The 25,213-nt window shown below is 37.7% G+C and overlaps 1 protein-coding gene across 1 annotated transcript in view; it reads left to right on the forward strand.

The window, feature by feature from the left end:
* Positions 1 to 22,568, forward strand: part of mrpl3 (mitochondrial ribosomal protein L3) — a 31,307-nt gene extending 8,739 nt beyond the window's left edge. Inside the window, exons 5-10 of the mRNA XM_066690410.1 lie at positions 182 to 281; positions 834 to 894; positions 15,811 to 15,922; positions 18,178 to 18,255; positions 18,720 to 18,797; positions 22,058 to 22,568. Coding sequence (XP_066546507.1) covers positions 182 to 281; positions 834 to 894; positions 15,811 to 15,922; positions 18,178 to 18,255; positions 18,720 to 18,797; positions 22,058 to 22,201 — 573 coding nt within the window. The 3' untranslated portion in view covers positions 22,202 to 22,568. The remainder of the gene's footprint in view (positions 1 to 181; positions 282 to 833; positions 895 to 15,810; positions 15,923 to 18,177; positions 18,256 to 18,719; positions 18,798 to 22,057) is intronic.
* Positions 22,569 to 25,213: the final 2,645 nt, after the last annotated feature.

The raw sequence follows: 25,213 nt of genomic DNA on the forward strand, positions 1-25,213 counted from the left end.
ATGCTTTTGTAGGTCAATTTACACCAATACCCTTTGCAGATCTTGTTGAAATCTGCAACTATTTGGCTGTTCAATTTTTAAAGTGCTGAAACTTATCATAAAATTAAAAAGTGACTTTCATTTTGTTTTATTTATGTATTTATTTATTAATTCATTTGGTTGTTTGTTTATCCTCTTTTAGAAAACCGAGGCTGCCTTGGACTTGTATCGTAATGCAGGGGTCCCTCCAAAACAAAAAATATCACTTTTCAAGGTGTCGGATAATGCTATCATTAAACCAGGTAATGTGTTTTACAGAATGTCTCTTTGAGGGGTATTAATTGTTTGCGGTGTGAGTTTGGGAGGTTTGGGATGTGCATTTTACACTTTGGCATCTGAAAACTTTAAATTCGGTAAATACATTCATATTCCTGTTAAGGCTCTGTAGAACAGCCACGCTGAGATGAATTAAGTTGTTCGCTGTGTTTGATATCATATTCAAGGCCTCCTTTCCAATTAAACCTCCGTGAACTAAATAAACCTGAATAAAAGCAAACAAACAACAACAACAATGTAGACTGGACTGTTTCTGAAATGATTAAAGATAATGTTTCCTAAAATGGAAGCTGTACTTTGTTAGAACACTTTAGAATGCAGTCTACCCTTTCAGAGCGAGAGTGTTTTAAATAGGTCATACAAATCATACATAATTAGTCTGATTTGTTGTTTCATGAAAACACTATCACCGCTTGCACTGTAATGAATGCAATTCACCGATCTTCATAGCGATTTTGCTTGAACAATCTCCTTCCTTGACTTGAACAGGTGTGTTTAAGCATCTCTTCTGCTTTCAGGCACTCCGCTGTATGCTGCTCACTTCCGCCCAGGACAGTATGTTGATGTCACGGCAAAAACGTAAGTGGGAGTCATGAAGGCCATCTCGGGGTTTGCTGTTCCGGGGTACAGAAAGCCAATCGGCTTGCTCAGTGAACAAATCCAAAATGATGACTGCAAACCACATTAGCAGGGTGTTTTAAGATATCTTTCAGACAATGATTTCAACAACAATAATAATAGTAGTTTTTGATATTTTGATATCATGTCTTAAACTTTTGTTTCAGTGATTAACAGTATAATCGTAAATCTCGAAGAACTACTCTTCTAAATCTTTTGTAGTCATTTCTGTATTACTTTAGTATAAATACATGTTAATTTGCATTCATAGGTTGTTTTTTTCTGACTTTATGTGAACGAAAAGGCACAAAGACGCCTGTTTCCTCATTGTAAAATATCACTGTCCTGGTCACAAAAGCAAAGTTTGTGGGGAATAATAGATATTTTCTATACTTTTGAGGCATAAGCAATTAGGAAATAACACTTACTACCCAGGAACAAAAAAAACAAATAAAAATGTGTTACATGGTGTTATATACCAAGTTCTTCAGCCTAACATTATTTCAGCATAGATTTGATTTAGCTTGTTTACAATTATTCATCAGGATTTTCAAAGCAAGTGAACAGAAAATGAATTTCACACAAGGCACAATATGCTATTTGAGTTGTCAGATTTCAGTCCAGGTACTGTAGGCTGTAACCTTTTGCCCTCAGGGTAGTAACCTGTTGGAAAAAAGATGACAATCAGATCATTGAAAGTAGAAAGCTAAAGCATGTAAGCTGAAATGAGGCTTTGATTTTGTATCTTGCTGCAAACAGCATGTTTTATTTTGTATTTGTTTATAATAATCCTTTTAATTCTGTAAAGACTAAATGGTTAATGTCTACTCCTAGATTTTTTTTAACCACCTTTGTTCTGCGTATGTTACAGTTCGTCATTTTAGTTGCTGTCAATTCTGTTGATGAAGTAATGTCTTAGGTGTAGTGGCAGGTATCAGTCATCTGAAATTGCTGACCAATCTTGTGATTGATAGGGTTTTTCCATCGCCAAATTGCTTTCTTGACACAAATAGCTGTCGAGAGACTTTATTCTCGCTAGTTCAGAGTTTAATTAAGACGGATGACCACAATGCACAAGTACAACAGAAAATGTGGGTTTGTATAATTCACAGGCAGGAATCCTCCCTGGCCAACACTTGGCTCAAGCCTCCTAAAGCTCATTTATACCTGTGTTTATATTTCTCGGGGGGGAGGCATTCACAGCAGGTCAAGTTATTTTAATTGATTTCTGCCTTTAAATAGATTGTTATGTAATTGAATCAGAGGCAAGAAAACCCAGAGTGTTTTTTCACTTCGCCTGTTTCTCTGGAATCCCCCACAAATATCAATATGTGGTATTTCTCTAGTATTTATATTTTGTATATGGGTACTAAGTTAAAAGATCTTTCTTTTGTGGTAAATTCTGCTGTAAAATCGGTTCCTAGTGCAGTTATGTTTACAAAGTTTCACAGGCTGACATCCCTCCCCCTTGGCACTGTGTCGCTGCACTGGGTCTCTAATGCCCCCGTATTTCATTTGCATGCCCATCAGACCGTTTTGCTATGAAAGCGTTCCATCACTCGAACGTTATTCACATAGTCCATGCGGTATTAATACGATGTTCCCAAAGCCTGCTTCTGTACTGGAAATGCTCTCTGTTGTTGTGGTTCAACTTGCAGATGTTAAACAGGCAGGATATTCCAACGGTAATGTTGTTGAGTTACTTGAGAGAGCTTTTGATGGCAGAAAACAGATGGGAATTAAATCAACAATGGGCCTGTATGCAGACCTTTATTCTCTTCCCACTTTCTCTAAGCTTGTCTGTTTTTTTGTTTTGTTCGTTTTGCTTGTTTTCTTCAGTTGGGGGTCTTTCTTTAACCCTTCATTGGCAGACGTGTGCAGTTTGTCTTTCTCTTGAAATATCAACTCAACAATTAGTCACCAGTTACCAGCTTTATTAATAGACTCCTTGTGCTTAAGTGTGATCACTGTATAGGTGTGAAACAAGGAAACTGGGATTGGGAGCTATGTGTGGGATATTCTTGAAGGCAAACTTGATCCTGAAATAGAAACCGCTACAATCTATTATCCTCGATCCTGACGCACTGTATGAAGCACAAATAATAACGCTAATGCTAAGTGGGTTGCAAGGATTTGTTTCTATCTGAAAATACTTCACACCTGCCTTCTGGGTCTAGTTAAACTCTTTTCATTGTGCTGGAAATTAGTTTACCAGATTTTAATTACAATGTGTGATTAATTGATGTGCACATATCTTTTGAAAGCACACAGGACTTGGAGCTGGCTAAAGCAAAACAAATAGATCATATACAAATGCCTTTAACTTTGCTCCAGTTGTTAAATGTATGACGTGCCAAATCTCGATGAAGGTGGATCTTTTCTAAGGATTCAAGCTGGGCTACTAGGGTTCGGCCTATTTTTCACAAATCAGTATCCCATGCTAGCCTCATTAGTGGCAATCCAGGCCTCTGACAGAATCCATTTTTAAGCCGATGCATGGAGCGTCTCTCTCCTGCAATCAGAGTTCACCACAGAGGTATTCATTCAGGGCCTCATGAGCTGGTGATTTAGTCCATTAGTCCAGCACAGGGCAGCGCATTCTGACACTGGCAACACATTGACGTGAGCGGAGATGAAAACATGAATAAATCCCTCCACCAAGCTAGTCGATACGTCCTCGGAAAGAAGGCCTTTTTTAATTGCACATCCTCTCAAGACAGTAGGAGTCGTGATTTCCACTGGTAGTGTGAAATCCCAGATCTGAACGTGTTGTAATTGGTGGTTCTGTCTAAGATGGTAATTCTAGGCTGTGTGTTGAGTGCTGTCAGTGCGTTCGGGCTGGTAATTCCCCTTCGGTGTCATTACAGTCACTTCTTGGCAGTGTGATCCTCTGCCAACCCTTCCGCGGTGCCAGTCCACCTCTTTTATTCCTGCTGCCCGTTCCTCGTTCTGCTGGTGTCAAACCTGACATGCCTTGTATGTCAAACAACAAGATGCTAAAGCAGCTTCTCGCTCTGCAAACTTTACACTCTCATGTGCATTTCAAAAATATGCACATTTAAATGTTTAAACCTGTTGACTGTACATCAGTACAATCGCATAGGAGGCTTTAATCCCCATGATATGCAGTAGATTATGGAATAAAATGTCCCTTTTGACAAGCAAATGGCTTTTTTTGGGTGTGGGGGTTGTGTCTTTGAACCCAATATACATCACAACAAAAAGCTCCATAAGGGGGCTATAGTCAGGAGTCTCTGGCAAATATTGCCACAGGGAGAAATTACTGTTTGAATTGCAATGCACGTCTTCATTATTATTTTTGGCTTTATTGCACAGATTCATATGGCAAAGGCTTTGCTGATGTCCTGTTTGATTTGTGAAGGCAGGGAGGTATTTGACAATGATCTGTTGCTGGATAAATAATACAATCTGTCAAGAATAACGTTTCAGATGCGTCTTCTCTGTGGCAGTGATTGTGGCAGTGATTGTGGCATACTTGCACGACGTGTAAAGAGATTTGAGATGCTGAATGCATACAATTATAACTGATTCAATTGATATTATCTATTGGTGCATATGGAAGGGCCTAGCACAGTGGCATCTTTTTATGACCTATGTTCAGCATAGCTATTATAGAGGACTGAAATTGAACTAAATCCTCATTATCATCCTCGGCTACTGAGCATAATATGAAGGGGGACTATTCTGACACTTTATTTTGAACAGTATTTCTCCTAAATAAATAAACTTCTTGTGTATTGTTTGCTGAAGAAGATATTGAGTATATTTTATGCATCTTATTTAATCTCTTGTGTTTCTAATTGCTTTTAGGAGGTTTTACCCAAATAAACGGACAATGTAAATTCCTGGCACAGGGCGTCTGATCACTTATGCAGGGTCACATTTTCCGTTTACGGCTTCATTGCATACACTATGAATTGCCTCATTATCAACATCTATGCAAATGCATTACAATGTTTGAAATAATCTGATTAATGTACTAAACTGGCAGCATTGCAAGACTAATTAAATTGTATGGATGATTCGTCCTTTGAAATCTTAAACCTTAGTGAGGAAAAAGCACCATTTAGAAAGTTAGGTTTTATTTTTTTTACAACCCACATTGAAACCTAATCTCATGATGAATTTAATATAAAATGTGCCATTTCTCTGCAAGGTCAATCATTTGGGGTTCTAATGTGTTTATCTGAGAATAAGTAACAATTAATATTACTCTCAGGCCTTGAGCAAGTTACAGCTGATTGCTTTTGATTTATCCAGTGTTCTCTATATTCCACCTGGCAACAGGAGAAAATCTCTCTCTGACATCAACTCAATTTACAACTGTAATCAAATGTTAACAAGTGTAAAGTATTCATTAAAGCCCTTGGTAAATATGGCTTATTCATTTTTTGTTAATAAGCCTTCCATACTGTTGACTTAAGGATTTGTAGGTGATATGCTTACTTGTAGTCTTTACAGTACATAGCTGGTATGAAATCATATTAACTTTGGTCCCATTAAACGTGTTCTAAATAAATAGAAACCAGAAACACACACAGTTATTCCAACCACATAGTTTATTTGCTTTTAGTTCTAGTTGTTGTTTTCATTGGAGTTTACCACACAGGATGGAGATACCCAGCATCCCCCCTATCGTTTAATAACATGAGGTATATTGTGCTGAAACAAAGTGCCTTCACAAAGGAAATGGAGCTGGTAATTGGGGGTAGGATTAGACGGTTGTCAGAATGTGTGCATTTAGATCATTTCTTAGCATTGTTCACAGGCATTTTGTGTGGGATCTCATTAAACAGATATTGCATTATACCATGTGCATGTTTGGAGATTTAAATATCTGAAGGATGAAATGATAGGAGAACAGATTAAGGTTAAGATTAAGATTCAAAATGGGTATTGCTTGCTTATTTCTGTCTGCAGAGAAAATCGGCACAGGGGAAGGCACAATCTGTTCCAATCTTCTTTTAATGAGATTTCCACAGTTGGAAATAAATCTTTAATCCTTAGAAAAGGCCAAGGCATTCCACGATTCGAAGTTAAAAGTAAATATCCGTTATTATGAGTTTTCTTTTCCTCTAAACGCAACATCATGACATCAAATTCAAGCATTTTGCTATAATTCAGTTTTATCTATTCAACATCTCAGCTTCTGAAACATGCACGTCTGTCAGGGATGTTATATCTATCTGAAATGGCTAGTCGCAATGCTTAGTGACATAGCAATGCTGATTTTACAGCAACCAGCACAGTATACTTTTTTGCAGAAGTTTGTAGAGGACTGAGTATAGTATGGACCAAAACAGGCTATTGCAACGTAAAAAAATTGCACTAGTGGAAGTTGGACATGCTGCAACTATAGCGATTATTTGTTCATGGTAGGGCTGGTTCTGGTCATCAGTGTAAACTATGTTGTAGAAATGCATCTCTGATAGATTCAATGTAAGAAAAGATCTCCTTTACACTGCTGAAAAAAGCACAGTGCTGCCTCCTAGTTACACGGCCATGTGATAAACACTTTGCAATAAACTAGTACCTCAGTCTTATTGATAAGGATGCACAATGAAAAGATCAATTGTCTTTGATTTGTTTTTGCTTGTACAATGATGCATCTATGCAAGGAGATTGGATTTATGCAGCTTGATGGATAATCTATATAGAAATACTTCAGGGCCCTCAAATATTCTCGGCCATTAAGGAGACTTCCAATGAATTTAAAGAGACTGAACCTTTTAGGTGCTGGGAATGCAACGATGACAGCACTACGTGTATGGTCTAATAGACAACATGCTTTACTCAATAAGAACTTGCCTTGGTCTTATTCAATTTGCCTGTCATGGAGATCTTGTGAATCGTCTTTTTCCTTTTTTTTTTTTTTTTTTTCTTTTAGTTACCAGCTGGGCTATCAGTGATACAAACACGTCTCTAAACTAAGATTGGAAGCAAACCGCAAAGCCACACATAGGAAAAAGTATTTTAAATCTAAGTTGGACCACCAAATGTTCTTGTTTCTTCTCCCCTCAGACTCCTGCGGTTCAAGAATATCTGTAATTGCAGTTATTACTTGAAAAATCACTGCATTTAATCAATCTGGAGGATTACTGTAACATAATCAGATGTTTTTGCTTGGGCTTAACTGTAATTACCTCGAAGTCCTGTTGCACTGCAAATAAACACACTATTGCTGGTACATTGTGTAGGATGAAAACCTCTATCTGTTATTAATAATCCAAACCTCAAGCCCTGAAAATGGGATGCTATTCAACCTTTGTTTCCTTCGTTATTTTGGTATTCCCCTGCTGAGTTGCAACTTTATGTAAGAAGTCTACATTTTTACCTGCAGAACACATCCAGTATTCAGGTTACTGGAAAATACTCAACGGATTTTAGATTAGTTGAATGTAATTGCTTTGGGCATTATTCAGTAAGCAAGACTGCATTGATTTAATCCTGCAATGGTCCATTCGACTGTGCTTTTGTCTACTTTGAAAATAATCTACCATTCAAAACACTGTAATTTTGCCCCCTGTCTGAATTAACGCCCCTTCTCTGTGTTTATCTTCTCCAAGTATGAAGAATGCCTTATACAAGAGAAAGGCTTTCTGCATTAGCACCTTTAATTTACCAGCCAAGAGCAAAAAAAGCACATGACCCAATGTACCACATTAATTAAATAATTAGCTTGAAAAAAAAGTCATGTTAAGATAAGAGAACCACGATCAGCCAACATTATACAGAACTGTACCTTTCATGTCAAGATACAGTGAAGATGCTAATCATCAAGAACTTCATGTTGAACTTGCAGAACACGCATTTCAAAACTTCTTCACATTCATCCGTGCCTCATGAGTGCTTTCCTTTGAACTGTGCTGTTTCAGCATTGGCATTTACAAAATATCCCACTGTCCCTTTTATTTTTTAATTGTATTAATTGCAGCTGCTAGACCGAGTTTGAATAGCTTTACATTTAAACAGCAACAAGGCAATCTGCAATATGTTCTTAAAACCCATCAGCAGTCATTATTGCTGAACATTTGACACCACCTTGGCCTCATCCTTTTTGAGGGAGGCAGTTGACATTGCACATCCTGAATATTCAATGGCCTGGTGGTTATTAGCATACTTTTAGAGAATTTTAATACTGAGGACTCTGCTACGGAGACATATTGCTGGAGGAAATGTTTTTCAAAGAGTGAACTTTGCTGGAACAGAACTCAAGATGTGCACAAGGCGGAAAATCTCATTAGAAATAAAAGCTGTAGTGCTTCTGTGCACCCTAGCCAATTAAAAGATATATATTTTCGACATAAATACTTGAATGCATGGTAGTTATAGATAGATTAAGGAGTTTTATACCAGGAGAGTATTCAAGATCAGAAAGGAATGAAAAACAAACATAGCAGTTTCAAAAGTAAATTGGTTGGTGTAGGAGAAATTATAAATTGTATGGGGTTTAAATATTCAAAATCACAGTATATGCACTATATTACCAAAAGTATTGTGAAGAAGTGTACCAGTGACTTACAATCCTGTAGGTAGAAAGTGCTGGAAACATTTGTATCACTCTTCTCATTGTTTGGTTTTAAGCTGTGCTTTATGTAGATGGAAATTAAAACTAATTTATACATCCTAGTAACTCCTAGTTAGGACTGTGCCAGTAAACGGTATACCACCTCAACGCGGTGAAAAATTATTTATTGTCAATACCGGCGTGTTATAAAGCTGTGCTTAATAACCTGCAGCTGCGATCCCAGCGCTGTTGTGGGCTGCATTTTCTTATCTAATAGGGGAAGTGACCCAATGAAGCCCACCAAAATCTAAGTTTTACATGTTTTCTTATAGATATGTGAATTGCTTCCCAATGAAGTGTGTATTAAATCAAAGATTAATCTCTCATCTAAACACTTTTGTCATAAGACTAAATTAAATTAACTTATTTAATGGCAAAAGTGAAAAGTCCGTAGTGGGCTTATTAGGTTCATATGTACCCTTTAAGCCTACATGTGTCCCAAATAAGCCCACGAGTAAATACTTCAAATTATAATGATTAAGCACTTCATATTTTATTGATTATTGAATTCAGACCTCAAATAGCCAACCTAACCAATTAAAACTGTATTTGTATATTATCTGAGACTAATTTCCATCACATGGAATTGTTGCACTTGTAGAGGCAGTTTGCTCTGCTGGTTGTTGGGGTTGGGGCCGGGGAAGTCTGTACAGGTGCTTCAGAAAAAGCAGCATGATTTGTGAACACTTGTCTGTCCACCCGGCTTTGGCTCACAGGGAATATCCAGTGCTCTCAAAGCCACCGATGATGTTTTCTGGCTTGAGAGCAGAGCTACTTTCGCAGGGATTCCACCTTTCAAATTTTGTCCTTGCTAACACGGGAATGGCAGTGCAGTTCTTTCTTTCATTACCTTTTGACTAGGGATGCACCAATCGATCGGCCACTGATCAGTATCGGACCGATATGGCAAAAAGTTACTATATTGGTTATCGGCCGATTGCTTTAAAATGGAAGATATTTCTGTGTGATGGTGCTGCTTTTATTGCCTCTAACTAAGCATCTGATTTGTTCTACTTGTGTACCTTTAACAAAATATGAATGACGCACATGAACTGCAATGCAGTTTCCCGCCCCCCCCCCCCCGACCTGCTCTCGTTCTATAGGTCAATTAATAGGAAAATATCGGATATCGGAATCAGCCCAAAATTTTCATATCAGTGCATCCCTGCTTTTGACTTCACCAAACACTGTCTTGTCCAGTGGCTGGAGGATGTGGGTGAGGTGAGATGGGAGCCGGAGAAGCACAACCCCATTTTCTCTGGCCTTGGTTGTGCCAGGGAAATATCTGAGGCATGATGGTCAAAAATGTAAACTCTTGGCAGTCCCATGTCAGAGATTTTTGGCAAAAACAGGTTCTCAAATACTCTTGAAAATTATTCTTCTGTCCCTCCGTGATCCGCATGAAATTCGAAACAAGCTTCCATCATGTTATAAAATTCGAAACAAGCTTCCATCATGTTATTGCAGTTTTTCTCTGCCTACCCATTTTGTCCCCATAATGATAATAATGTAAGTCGTTAAGTTCATGAATGAAAAGGATGTATTCTGAGTAATATTAATTAATTTAAGGCTTTTTTAATATGAGGTACAATGGGTTCTGGGCTTAATGGGTTTATTAAGAACAACAGTGGTCCATGGGAAATTAACATCAATATTTTTTTAAGTTATTTTAAACATGTAATATCTTTATAATAAATAAAATACATTATTCTTTACAACTTAGACCATGTTTATTATTGTTGGTAGAACAAATTAAACAATTATTCTGCTTTAAAGCCATGTGCAAATAGGCATGCCAAGGGCGCTGTTCCTTTTAAGACCATATGACACAAACAATTACATTTGTAGATTATAATAATTGATAGAACTTCTAAAATGTTTTGATTTCCTATGGTCATCAACAGTTTTTCTCAATCAGTTGTTCTACTGCATCTATCTGTGTGACCATCATTCTGACAGTGTCCCAAGCTCGCTGTGAAAACTCATGAAATCTATATTTTCAAATACAAAACAGTGCTTTTAAATACCAAGCAAATTCATCATATTTTATTTGATTAATCTCTTAATTTTATAATTCTTATCAACACTCGCCAAGTTTGGTCACCACATTTAAGAAAAATGGCTGTGGGAGGGCCCCTCATAAAGCAAGCTTTGGGGTGACTTCAGTCATTCATAACTCAAGAACAAAAAATGTGATTGACTCCAAATGAAAAGTAACATGACAGTAACAACTTTGTGCTTTTGCTGTGATACAGATCATCCTCATAATATATCCTGTCTATTTTGTATTTCAAAGTAAAAGAGCAAGTGGGCTTATATGGTACATGGGCTTAATTGGGTCAAATCCCCAACATATTCCCATGCATAGGCGTAGGTTTAGGGGGGCGGTATTGAGAGAATATTAAATGTCCTGTCCTGTCCTCCCCAATAATGTATGCTTGGCTCCATAGGTGTAGGGGACATGTCCCCCCCCGCTCGATAAAGAACATAAGAAACTTTACAGTCAAGAGGAGGCCATTCGACCCATTGTGCTCGTTTGGTGTCCATTAATAACTGAGTGATCCAAGGATCCTATCCAGTCTGATTTTGAATGTTTCCAAATTGTCAGCTTCAACCACATCGCTGGGGAGTTTGTTCCAGATTGTGACAACTCTTTGTGTGAAGAAGTATCTCCTATTCTGTCTTTAATGCCTTTAAGCCCAAGGCAACAGTATATCGAGATTAAAAATCTGTCACTAGCTCAGCCCTACTGCTAGTAAAACAATATATACTTTATACCTAAATCAGGTTTACTCATATTTTTTTAAACACAACTGCTGTTTCTTTCAAGCATTCGTATTGCATTGAAACAAAATTCTGCTTGTAATGTGCTTTATAAATCGTATACTGGACTTGCACCTCTATGTTGATTAGGTACAAAATTGCCAAAACAAACTGACCTTTGCATTTTCAACACTTCAAAAATGTTGCTTGTACTTGACACTGATTTTGTATGTATATATATATATATATATATATATATAAAGGGGTCATTAATGTGCCTGTTGCTTAAACACCTTTGAATCTTTAATGCCTAGTTAGGTTCTGATCTGCTGTCAGAACCTGTTATTAGGAGAGCAGGCTTGGTTAACGCCGGCATGTTGCCTTGCCTTCAGGCTGGTAAAGCCTGACGCTGTGTTTCATCTCTATAAATGTCCATTTCCCCAGAAAACCAATCTTTCTCCATGTGTCAGGGTAATTGAACTCACTGAGACTTCAACTTTTCTATGCAAGAGTTGAACTTGTCTTTGAAATTGCCTTTCAATTTGTGGAAACTCAACCTGAAACGGCTATTCCCTTAATTTAAAAATAACTAAAGCAGATTACATATTGAAGTTGTCAGTCAATGCCAGAAATTATTTTCTTTGATTTAAGTTTGCAGACTTTTTTTTGTCTCCATTATTTGTATTCTGAAGGTATTAAGTTCTCAATGCAGCAATATTTTATTACCTAAACTACAGGTAATTTACAGTATGTGTGAGTATAATTATATATATATATATATATATATATATATATATATATACACACACACTCACCTAAAGGATTATTAGGAACACCATACTAATACTGTGTTTGACCCCCTTTCGCCTTCAGAACTGCCTTAATTCTACGTGGCATTGATTCAACAAGGTGCTGAAAGCATTCTTTAGAAATGTTGGCCCATATTGATAGGATAGCATCTTGCAGTTGATGGAGATTTGTGGGATGCACATCCAGGGCACGAAGCTCCCGTTCCACCACATCCCAAAGATGCTCTATTGGGTTGAGATCTGGTGACTGTGGGGGCCAGTTTAGTACAGTGAACTCATTGTCATGTTCAAGAAACCAATTTGAAATGATTCGACCTTTGTGACATGGTGCATTATCCTGCTGGAAGTAGCCATCAGAGGATGGGTACATGGTGGTCATAAAGGGATGGACATGGTCAGAAACGATGCTCAGGTAGGCCGTGGCATTTAAACGATGCCCAATTGGCACTAAGGGGCCTAAAGTGTGCCAAGAAAACATCCCCCACACCATTACACCACCACCACCAGCCTGCACAGTGGTAACAAGGCATGATGGATCCATGTTCTCATTCTGTTTACGCCAAATTCTGACTCTACCATCTGAATGTCTCAACAGAAATCGAGACTCATCAGACCAGGCAACATTTTTCCAGTCTTCAACTGTCCAATTTTGGTGAGCTTGTGCAAATTGTAGCCTCTTTTTCCTATTTGTAGTGGAGATGAGTGGTACCCGGTGGGGTCTTCTGCTGTTGTAGCCCATCCGCCTCAAGGTTGTACGTGTTGTGGCTTCACAAATGCTTTGCTGCATACCTCGGTTGTAACGAGTGGTTATTTCAGTCAAAGTTGCTCTTCTATCAGCTTGAATCAGTCGGCCCATTCTCCTCTGACCTCTAGCATCAACAAGGCATTTTCGCCCACAGGACTGCCGCATACTGGATGTTTTTCCCTTTTCACACCATTCTTTGTAAACCCTAGAAATGGTTGTGCGTGAAAATCCCAGTAACTGAGCAGATTGTGAAATACTCAGACCGGCCCGTCTGGCAACAACAACCATGCCACGCTCAAAATTGCTTAAATCACCTTTCTTTCCCATTCAGACATTCAGTTTGGAGTTCAGGAGATTGTCTTGACCAGGACCACACCCCTAAATGCATTGAAGCAACTGCCATGTGATTGGTTGGTTAGATAATTGCATTAATGAGAAATTGAACAGGTGTTCCTAATAATCCTTTAGGTGGAGTGTGTATATATATATATGTGTGTATATATATATATATATATATATATATATATATATATATATATGTGTATATATATATATATATATGTATATATATATATGTATATATATATTATTCTTCATGATGATTTTCACAACACTTACTGTCCACGTGCCTCCCCTTAGTAGAGAAAATCCATAAACAGTCAAGGTCATATAAACATGTCTTTTTAAAAGTAATTTTTGTATTTTAAACTTCAACCAGGTCAGGAAAATAACATTGTCAAGGTTGACTTTCAGCTTCGTGAATACCTCGGCATGGCAACAATATGGATCATACAGGAGCTCCTACTTTAATTCACTTCTGTGAAGTGAGCACCACAACCCCAGATTACTGACTGACTGCTGCTCGGCTCCATATTCCCAAAGCAGAACAAAAATGCTTTCTCCTCTAATCCTCTGTGCCTTTCTGCTCTACTTTTGGTGACCTTGTGTCTCTGCCCAATGTCATCAAGTCAAGTGCACTTTTGCCAGTATGTGGTCATCTTGCAAACATCCACAAAACTTATTAGACATTGTGTTTCTCCATCTGAGTATACTGTCAATGCATAAAAGATTAAGTGTTAAATACTAGTTTTGTCGGGTGAAAAAAAGATAAAAGCTTACCTGTAGAATAGGATGTAAATGTGTACAGCAGTATAACCATTTTCTCTTTCTCTCTTCTTATGGTTGTTCTTAAGCAGTGTGCTCTTTTTGCATTTATTTTTGTGCCTTTTATCACATTTCTCACCAGTTCCTGTACAGAACTTTGCTTCAGATAAATATCAGGGGCTGGTGCTAACAAAGATTTTAGTTGTTGTCTTAACAGTTTTTATTTTTATTTATTTATTGTTTTTGGGATCTTGACCTCTGCCAGAGGATCTTAATATGTAGTGAGTTACGGAAAGATTAGATTATTGCAAGCAGAGCAGCTGCAGAATTTTGACAAATGTAAACTTTAATTAAAAGGCAAACTACATATTATGAAGAATATGCTTAAATTGAAGATATAATTTGATGTGAAAAGGTGTGTATTATATTCCTTATGTTAGTTGTATCCTTATGATGTAATCTGTATTATTAATTGTATTAATTATGCACTAAAATATAATTTAAATCTCACAATCAAATGAGCATTTTGGTCCAGGTTAGGGTTAGAGCACCACTAAACTTAGGAATCATTAATTTAAATTAAGCACTTATACATCTACATTCAACATGAACAAGTGCTTAATTGACATTCTGGTGTTGGCTCATGTTGCGATTCTGGCTGATAGGATCTAAAATGAGCAATGGGACTGTGTATTTCATCAGTTCACAATCAAGATGCTAATTATGATTTAGTTTTTAATTTGTATCCCTGTTTTTAAGTGATGATATTTAAGGTAGACTAACTTATTCATGTATTGCAATTAGGCACTTGTACTTCAATATTTTGAAACCGTAAATGAGAAGGGTATTTTTATTCATTTGTTTATTATGCGATTTTTTTGTGTGACTTAATAAACAATAAAATCATGTCATACCTATTCATACCTCATGGCACACCAGCTGGGAAACACTGGCGCGTGGTGTCAAGTCATTCCATTTTGCATCGCAGAATTATGAATCAGAACACTGTCAACTTGTTAATTAGTGATCGTCCGTGTAGTAAGTGCCAAGAACACAAATGCGATAGGCCAGTGTGTTTTCCAGTAAATTGTCATTTTGTTCTGCTTTTTTCATTCATCTGCAGGGCGTGTTGTCATCCATGAGTGACTGAACTTTTTGTATTCCCCTGCGGTCCACGGGATCCTCCTTCCTTGATAAGCTGTCAGTCAGCTTCATTTAGATATGAGCTAATTAGAGCTGTAGATAAGGTAGCAGTCTGTATCCCAGCTGGTACAAGGAAACCATCATTCTGGCAGAAGAAACCGAATTATTCGCTGCACACATTTTCTCTTTGCAATGTTGTCTGGCGTTGACACTACAGCTGAATTGCTACAACTGAATTCAAAGACAAATGCTATGGTGAGAAACACATTGAGAATGGAAGAGAATTAAAATTGCTGACTTGACTAGGCAAGGAGGAAGAAATTCCAGATGCATTCACACAAGTCTGATATAGCTTTGTTATAGATAGACAGCATATTTATTTACTTGTTTACAAAACATTTCATAATTCAGTGGCTCCTGCATGTCTTAGATTTAATGTCATCCACTAACAATAATTCACTAAAGTTCCCTTCTGATCCAGTTATTTCATTTGCAATGCAAGCTTCATGCTTTTGTTTGTGGATGTGATTTTTCAATTCAAATTGTTGTTTTCTACCAACAAGACAATAAACGACAAAACAATGTCTTCAGATATTCTGTAGACATGAAGGTATAGGCTTTCTTTAAGACCAGACGGAAATATTGGGCATTTTCAGAGTGTTTGTTTGTTGTTGTATTGTTTATGGAATTTACTTAACCCATCTGTGCTTTTTCCTATCTCTTAGAATTGGCAAGGGTTTCCAAGGTGTGATGAAGAGATGGGGGTTCAAAGGTCAGCCTGCTTCTCATGGGCAAACCAAAACGCACAGGAGACCAGGAGCATCAGGCCCCGGAGGTGTAAGTATATATTAGATAGAAATTCAGGCCATCCCATGCTGCTGGAAAACAGTCATTTGTACTGGTATCATTTTCAAGGGCAAATTGTAGCAGGGAGCACAGTGTGATATTTTCGTTTTGCAAAGTGCAGTGTGTGTAGATTCGTGCACGTGACCCATGAGAGTGGAACAGCCCAATTTTATCCTGACTTTATCTAAGGTGCTTCCTGCTCAGTGTTGCCTGGTGATAATGGCAAACCATGGTTATAATAGTTGTTTTTTTTATTTCAAAAGTGTTAGTAGCTGATGTCTTTCTTCAGTTTGACTGAAGTATGCTGACTTTTTCTGAAAAAAAAAAAAAGGAAAAGTTTCACTTGAGGAAATGACATACATAAACTTTCAAGTTTTTCGTTTTTGATAAGACATTCACTTGGGTTTGGATCTCTCTATTTTGCCTGAGGTGGGAAGTTTCTTATCCATAACCCTTCCTGCATATTCTCACTAGATTTCATGCATTATTAATCATTCTAAAGTCATCCCTGTTTTCTGTAGCTGAGCTGTGACATTGCAGCCCTGTGTGTTTTATTGTGGCAGACAGGTTGTGTGCGAGAGGCAGTCCAAAACCTTAACTCATACCTGTCCCGATAAACCCAAAGATTACCCTTTAACATTAGGCCCTAAACCGGGGACATCAGTAGATTTAATTTCAGACAAGAGACTGCCCTATCGGTCTCCATGACAACATCTCACGTTGATGAGCTCCTTCCTATCTGTTGCAGTTGCCGACCTGTGCGGTACTTTCCAGGAAACGGCACTAAGTGAGACAGGCTCAGAGATAATAAGTCCTGCCACCCACATATGCCTCCCCCCTCGCTTCTCTTCATGGGAGTAATGTCAGTTGTGATGTAGGGAGCTGGAGAATCACAGCACGCATCCCGTTCATTTTAACTCGTGGGAAACTACACGGTTGTTTTGTTGAGTAAGATAGCTTGTAGCTCCTCTAACTGAAAACTACAGGCATGGTTTGTCAGCAAATGTGTAATTTTCCACACTACTATAAACACCACACCACTGATACTGACAGTGCGACTTACGAGCCGCACTGATTGCCTCAGACAATCTGAGTTTTAATGACATCATGACATTTTAATTGCTCGTGGAGCCTACAATTCTGAAACATTACATTTAAATTACCAACACTTCATACTAAGTAATATGCCCGAGTTCTCTGTACACTAAGTTTAAAACATCACATTACCTGTGGTGGTGGTTTTTTTGCAACTAATGTGTAAGTAAAACAAAAGTTTAAAACGGTGTAAATGCACTCTACAGAAGCACTGATATTGATCTTGGTTAAGTGTCATTTGCCTTCATCCCAGAACACTTAACTTTTGGCAACACAGTTTGCAGAAGATAATACCTGCTATGTCATAGAATAATGTTTAAATTACACAGTTAGACATGATTCCTTAGATTTTGATGTCCATGACTGACAGATGCCTTGTTGTTGATTATTTGGAGATGGTCAGTTTTGACCATTTGAAAAGCAAAATAAGAAAGGGACATGTATCATAACTTACTGGGGTGATTAAGTGCAGTTTTTCCAAATAAGCACTTAATAACTCATAATAGGTTATGAGTGTAGTTGTATCAACAGTGGGTCAGAATTATTGGCAACGCCTCTGAAAGATGACGAATATCTGCATTATATGGTAGAACTGCTCACTGTTTACCATATTTCTGCATACCTTTAGCTTTCTCAAGCTAAATTATTGTTATCACCTCTCTTTACCGTGTGCTATTCAGGTTGAAAGCCTGGGTTTTTAAAGTAGCCATCCCATCACTTTCTTTTTCTTTTTAAATTGATTTATTCATCATACAAGTGCAACTACATTCTCTGTTGAAATGATCAAATGCCTTAAAAGAAGTGCCCGGAGCACATTGTGAAAGAGCCCCATTTTGAAAAGGCTGAGCTGTCTGGGCAAGAGGAGATAAAAGTGTAATATGAAGTGTAGGCACCATTGAGTGCTCCGGCAAGACTCGAGACAGAAGGAAAGGGAAATGGAAAGATTATTTACTTTACACATTTCAATGTTCGCTCAATAATATCTTGTATTATCTTTGCTTTAATCTAATGGAATATTGAACATGTTATAAATATAGCAAGTATAGCCTAAATTAGTCTTGTTAAGTGTTTCACCCATGTTCCTTCTGTTTGCAAGTATTTGGTTATTCATTAACCCAGTGCACAGTCAATAGAAACTGTTTTTTTTCCAGGATCCTGGCAAAGTCTTTGCTGGGAAGAAGATGCCTGGGAGAATGGGGAATATTTACAAAACTAACCATGGCTTAAAGGTAAGATGCCGTTGTTTTTCTGTTGATTTGTTTCTGTTTTAATGTATAATTAATCTTTTCAGCATTTCCTCAGGCCCTTGAGTGTAGAATAGTTATTGTAATTTTTTTTTATTAAAATTATATATATATATATATATATATATATATATATATATATATATATATATATATATATATATATATAATGTCAAACAACTTGGAATTACAAATGTTAGGTGCTGTGATGAACCCTTATAAAAGCCTTGTTATTATTCTTGCGGTTTCTCCTGAAAAAAACACAAATATCATATTAAAACATGTTTCCATTTCATATGCTACAATGTCACCACCAGAGTCACAGTTTTTATTCTTTCCCCTCTGGGCATAACTGAAAAAGGTTTCAGAGGTTTTGTTTACATGGGAAATGTTGCTGTATGTCAATGCTGTAGAAGTACCACCTGTATCTAATCGTGTCCTCTCTCTAGGTTTGGAGAGTGAACACCAAATATAACATTATCTATGTTCATGGTTCTGTTCCTGGACATAGGAACTGCATTGTTAAGGTAAGTGCAGTTAAACCATAACAGAATTAAAGACAAGAATTTCAGTGCTTCCACAAAATAATTACAAAATAAGGTTGCATTGTTTTCATCAATTCTAACTTATTTTAGTCAACAAAGAGATGCAGTGGGGAAAAGCATACATTAATATGCATTTTGGGGTCATTGATTATCTTTGTCAGCACTTTCTTTTATCCTCAATGTAAATTTGCACTTCAAATGTTTTGTTTACATAAAGTTATTACCATAATAAATGTTGTGAGTTTTTCAAATAACTTTAGTTGTTTTAACTCCCCTGTTGGCATATTTCTGTGTTGTGAACCTCCCTCACCTCACTCAAAAGTTCTTCCAAATACACTCATAACCAACCCAATGACGACAACTGTTACGTCAGGGAGACAAACATTACATTTATAGTTTGTGTTCCAAGCAATTCATCATCTGCAGCTCAAGTATAAGAGCTAGGGCAAAAGGCTTGATTGCAGCCTGGAAATTAACCACTGCAATTTCCTGAAATGCTACTTTTAATTCTCCTGAGCTCTGTTAGTATGTTTGTGTGTGCTTGCAATGCTTGCCATATGTCTATTGTTTCTCCAACGATTTGGTCTTTCTGTAAAATATTAGTACTTTTTGATGCCAGTGAAGATCGCTGTTGTCCTGTGTATTTGTGCAGTCTGCTGATGTCTTTGCTGATGTCACCTCTCTGTTTCGCTGGCTACTTATCGCTTTTACAACTTGTGTACAAACCCTTGTTTTATTTTATCGATCCTGTGCTGGCTTTGACACTGCTTGAACTTCTTGCTCCTACAGAATTATCTTTTTTTTTTGGCGTTGCTCACGAGAAGGTGCTTCGGAGAGGTCACCAAGCTTTTTAAGCACTTTTTAAGTCAGAGTTGTTTAGTTACTTAATCAGATGGTGGGCCTTTAAAGAACTTATTGTGTATTACAACCAAAAAAACAACTATTAATAAGAAGGTGTTGCCAGTTGCCAGCCTGTCATTTGAAGAATGACTGCAGTTTGAAACTGTTTTGAAAATGCTGTTGTTTTAGCATAGCTCAGCTACCCGATTTAGATTTCTATGGCTTGGAGTTTTGCTGACCGCGTCAGCACTTTCACATTCTCAAGGACTTTGATGTCTCCTCTCACTAAGTGCGTTGCTACCAGTTATGCATTTTCATAAAAGGAAGCTCTAGAAGGTGAAATGAGAGATCATTTTTATTAGCACTTGCTTGTATACAGATGTGCGAACTGAATCAAAACAGTTTTTATATATACAGCTCTGGAAAAAATGTAGACCACTCCGAGTTCAGAAATCAATGTTAAGTGGTCTCAGTTTTTTCCAGAGCTGTGTGTGTGTGTGTGTGTGTGTGTGTGTGTGTGTGTGTGTGTATGTATATGTGTATATATATATATATATGTATATGTGTATGTATATATATATGTATATGTATATATGTATGTATATATGTATATATGTATGTATATATATATGTATATACATACATACACACACTTTTTTTTTTTTTTTTTTAATATGCCCAATAATGGACAGTTGAAGGCCTAATACACAAACCGTCCCATCTCTCAATCGCATTGATCTTTGAATTAATGGAATGGTCACTTAGAACATATTTTCTTAACACTTTAAAGTGGTGTAGTTTAGTGTCTTAATAGCAGTTTGGGGTGAAAAAGTAGAGCATTTAATATTTGAATATTTGAGAACAGAGTCCGGGTGTTTTTTCCCCCTGTACAAACCTTCAGAAGCTACAGGGTTATTTACTGCCATACCGTGAGTATCTGTGTCCAAGTGAATTAACGGAATGTGGCCTACAGAAGACAATGATACACTTTTGTAATTGCATTTGCAATAAGCTTCTGTTTCCAAATCAAAGTGTTATTTATTATAATTGTTTGCCAGGGGGAACTTTAAACTGTGCTTGGGAAGTAATTAGCAGATCCTAATCCCTTGCCCCAAACAAGTGCAACATGATACAGAGATTAATTATACACAGGCATTGTATATGGGAACAAAGCCACTGTTGTGTCATTCAAGTGTATTGTTTTTTGCAAGTTTATTGTGGCAATAATAGTCTGTATCAGGCCTATTACTCTTTGTATGTGATTAGAGTAGAAATGGGGGGGGGAAGTCAAATATAAACCATTAGGATCATTTGCACATTCAATGCTGGCTAATAAAATGTGTTTAAAGCCATGCTAATGAATATATATCTATTTTCCATGAGGTGTCATATTGTGATGTGGAAGCAGATTCATTTAAAATTATAATGTTTAGGAATTGATCATCAAGGCTGGGGAGATTCCAAAGGTAAAGCGCAAACGTTCGTGCTTTAATGTGACAAATGACAACCGTGTGTTTTGAAATGCCAGGACTACACTGCCGAGGCAGGGTAACGTTGCCGGGATGTCTTCAGAGAGATACAGGCTAGTTATGGAGATGTTAATCTGCGCTCACTGTGACAGGCCAGACAGCTGGGAGTGTAGCAATTTAGAAACCAGCAAAATCCTTCACTTTTCACTGAAAAACAGCTTTCACCAGCCCACCTGATGAAGTGTGTTGTGTCTTGCAATAATGCTGAAGCTGACTGTTTTTGTGGTCTTTTTACATTTATTTAATCTGTGCATTTTTATTGTGCAGGAATATTTCTGAGCCAGTTCAAAATAGCACAGGTTGTGTGTAGTATAACAAAGGTAATGTTTTTGTGTTGCTGATGTTATGACACTTCTACTTTACTGCATCCCTTGCTGTAATGTCACCATATTGTCAGAATTCAGTTGCATCTCTCTCAGCGACAAATGGAAATGATGCATCGGAGAGGGGATTAATTGTAGGTTTCTTTATGGGAGGTCTGCAAAACCTGTTGTTGAAACATGCCTAAAGATCAATCTTAATTCATGGCAACAAGCTAATTTCTTTTTCATGTCTGCTGCGAAGTGTATCGACTTTCAATCACAACTGAACTTCAGTGACTCTTATAAATATGCCCTCTGAGTTCCTGCCAAAGAACAACATTTTTACATGGAACACAGCCATAACTTTGTACCGTACAGCGCCGCCTGCGTGGAGCCCGTGTTTGAACACCTCGCTACTTCTCCATAATAATGCAAGCCTGTGAGAAAACTCTAGAAAAGAAAATTCTTAAAAGACAGGCTTATGCTGCAATGAAATGCACGTTCAACTGGTTTTATGAAGACTGCCAATGTATAATTCACACTTTCCCTTTGTCTCTGTTTTTTTCGCTAGGTTGGAGATTCAATTCTTCCTTCTCGAGTGGGGATGAACAAAACCCCCCCATTCCCAACCTTTTTCCCCGATGGGGATGAGGAGCTGCCAGAAGATCTGTACGATGCAGAGATGTTTCAGTTCAGTGAACCCTCTGTCACTTAAAGACATTCCTTTCTACTCCTCATGTCTGGAATCTGCCATGAAGTGTGGACCTTGTAATGCCGGTAGCTGTCAGTTTGCTGGTGATCGCACCTTTCATTTCTGATTGCTGCCAATCCAGCCTCGCATTTCAAAAAGAGGCACAATGGAGACCAGGGAGGAGAAAACTTGTGAAATAATAAAGGATTGCAGGAGCAGAATGAATCCCACACACACAGTACTCATGATTTCCTTTTCAGAAAAAACATGCAAAATATGGAGAAAACTCATACAGTTGCTCTTATAATGACTACTTTCTATTTTCTGTAGAAATGCCCTTTTCTGTAGAAAAATGTTCTATCATAAACCATTTCCTGATTCATAATAATAATTCATTTAATGTGGATTTTTTTTTTTATAAATATACATACATTGGTACTTAAGTCAAGAGTTTATGGGAATAAATCAAATTGAGTGTCTGTTTTTAGTTTAAAAGTGCATGAAACTGGTACACCCCTTTCAAATAATTAAATGTTATTTATGCAAGGCTTCTAGGGTATATATATTTGTTTTGCTGATACCTGAATTAAGAAACTGATATAAAGTATATAAAATTCTGCCCTTGCCTTCCCACGGCAGTAAAAGTAAATGCAACAGTAGCATTTTGCAGCTGTAATGTCATCCATGATATGATTAAACTTGCATAGGGATGTTGCCCAGTGCCTACAGTTTAAAACAATGTATACATATTAGCTGTCCTAGAGGTACAAAACATAAAAACAGCCCTGATCCTCCTTGTGATATGAATCTGTGCTCAAATCACTCAGCTCTGTTTCAGGCTATGCTTTGCCAGTGCCAAGTGAGCCGCATGGTAGATAGATGGCTAGCAAACTGTCAAAGCAGTGGACTGCATCTCTCTCACCCTGGTCTCCACACGTGTCACAATAGAACAAGACATTTAGCACATGACCTTTGGTCCTTTAGCTGCACCTTGGGAGTGATAATGTCCCTAAACTCAGCATGCTCAGTGCGTTCATGCTCAACACATTTGGTGAATACTGAGCTGAAAGTAATCTCATTAGAAGATCCCATACCAGTCTCTGTACTACATCATGACAGTCTTCTCTGGACCACAGGGTCTGTGTGCACGGCTACCTGTTCTGGAATGGAAGGCAGGGGGGTCTATTAACAGTGACTAATGAGCTGTCAGCAGCTTTCTCTTCCCCTAATCTTTTACCTTGTCTTCTAAGGAATTATAAATTACAGAGATTCAAGGAGATGATTACTCTGTGCCTCTTTTCATTTACTGTAACTTTTGAGTTACAAAAGATCTGTCTGTGAGTTTATCGCAGACCCCCTGGATGCTGTAGATGGTGATGGTGATGGTCTTTCTATTTTCTAAAGTGCATCTCTTTTTATTCAGCTTGGTGATGTTTATGCATGTATAGATGTGTGTGTATATTGCATGTTTAAAACCAAGGTAATGAGGCATATTTTTTATGTTTGTGGTGCAGAGATTTAGTACAAAATATACACTTCAAATTAAAGAAAAAAAAAGTCTCTAAAGCAATATGCCTGAAGTGTATGTCAGGAGATTACAGGCAGCAGCCGTGGTGACTGAAGTACTGAGTATTCATTTGTAATATTTCATTATTAATGGGATTAGGTTTGTTCTCAAGGTGATGTCTTTTCCATGCAGGAAGTAAGGTCTTAATGAATATGAGGGGGCTAGGCAGCGAGAGTATTTAAATCACAATAATAACAGGAAGCCTCATATTGACTCTAACAGTGTGGTTCAGAACCCCTGCCTGGCACGGAGGCTGAGTAAACCCCCAGCGAGACGCACACAGGGCTTGAATGGGTGACGTAGGTTACTGTGACACAAGTTCAGTCCTAGAACTAAAATGTCTGGGGATGGACGGAGTATGAATCAATCGCTTGTTTTTTTGTTGTTGTATTTGTCGTCTGCTAGTTCAGTCAGCATGACAGGGGTGCCGCGCTCTGAGCTGCTAACTGCAGACGTAATGAACGAGCATTTAAGACATCATAAAACTCCTCTCCCAAGGGACTGAAATTCAGTCATAATGAGGTCTGTGCTGCTCGTGGAGGGGGCATCTTTATGTAAATTAAGAGTACAGAGACGAGCACAAATTCAACCTGTTATTACAGAGAATCGCCATAGCCTGGGTAGGCTAATGTAAATGGCCGCCTGAAGCAATTTAAATGGAATACAGAGTTTATGAAGGTAATTCATTTTGTCTTCACCCCGAGTTTTTAGAAGAGAGCCTCTGTGCATCAGTTTGGCGTGTCTGTTTGACAGATAACCAGACAGCCAGGCAGGCGAAAAACAGCGATTAGAGTGTGATATTTAAAAAAAAGTTAAATACCTTGAACATCATTTGATCTCAAACGAATCAATAGTAAATCTAAAACTTTTGACATATCACTTCTGTGCACACACAACCAGATCTATGACACGGGAGCCTTGATTTTTGTGTATTTTCACACAGCCGACCACTTGACATTTAAGGAACATGAGGCGGCTATTAAAAGTTATGGCTGCATGGGACGAACTGTCAGCACAGGGGAGGCTGACTCGATGCTACATTCAGGAAACACTTTGATGCGATGCTTGGATCAATAAACTTCCAGCAACTGCTGGAAAACCTGCTTGAAACTCCTGTTTTATTTTTTAAATTGTCCTGGCCAACCAATAACAATGGTGATAAATTGCCAAATTTGGTGAAAAACATATCACATGACAGTATAGGAACACGTCCAAGCAATTGTAAATACTCTGGCACAAGGCACTACCCCTAGGAATGTGCATGGCATTGATGGACAGCTATTTAGACAAAAGGGACTGCTTACATACTGAGCTTGAGATCACCCTTATTTTCAATTTAGCAATACCTTATTGCCAGGAAGTTGTTTAGTTTTTAATTTGTTTAGGTTGTTCTGTAAAAAAAAAAAAAAAAAAAATGATATAGAACATGACCAAATAAATTGGGTTCCTCATTCTGCAGTGATTTTCAT

Source organism: Amia ocellicauda, chromosome 18, assembly GCF_036373705.1.
Source record: "Amia ocellicauda isolate fAmiCal2 chromosome 18, fAmiCal2.hap1, whole genome shotgun sequence".
NCBI classification, from domain to species: domain Eukaryota; kingdom Metazoa; phylum Chordata; class Actinopteri; order Amiiformes; family Amiidae; genus Amia; species Amia ocellicauda.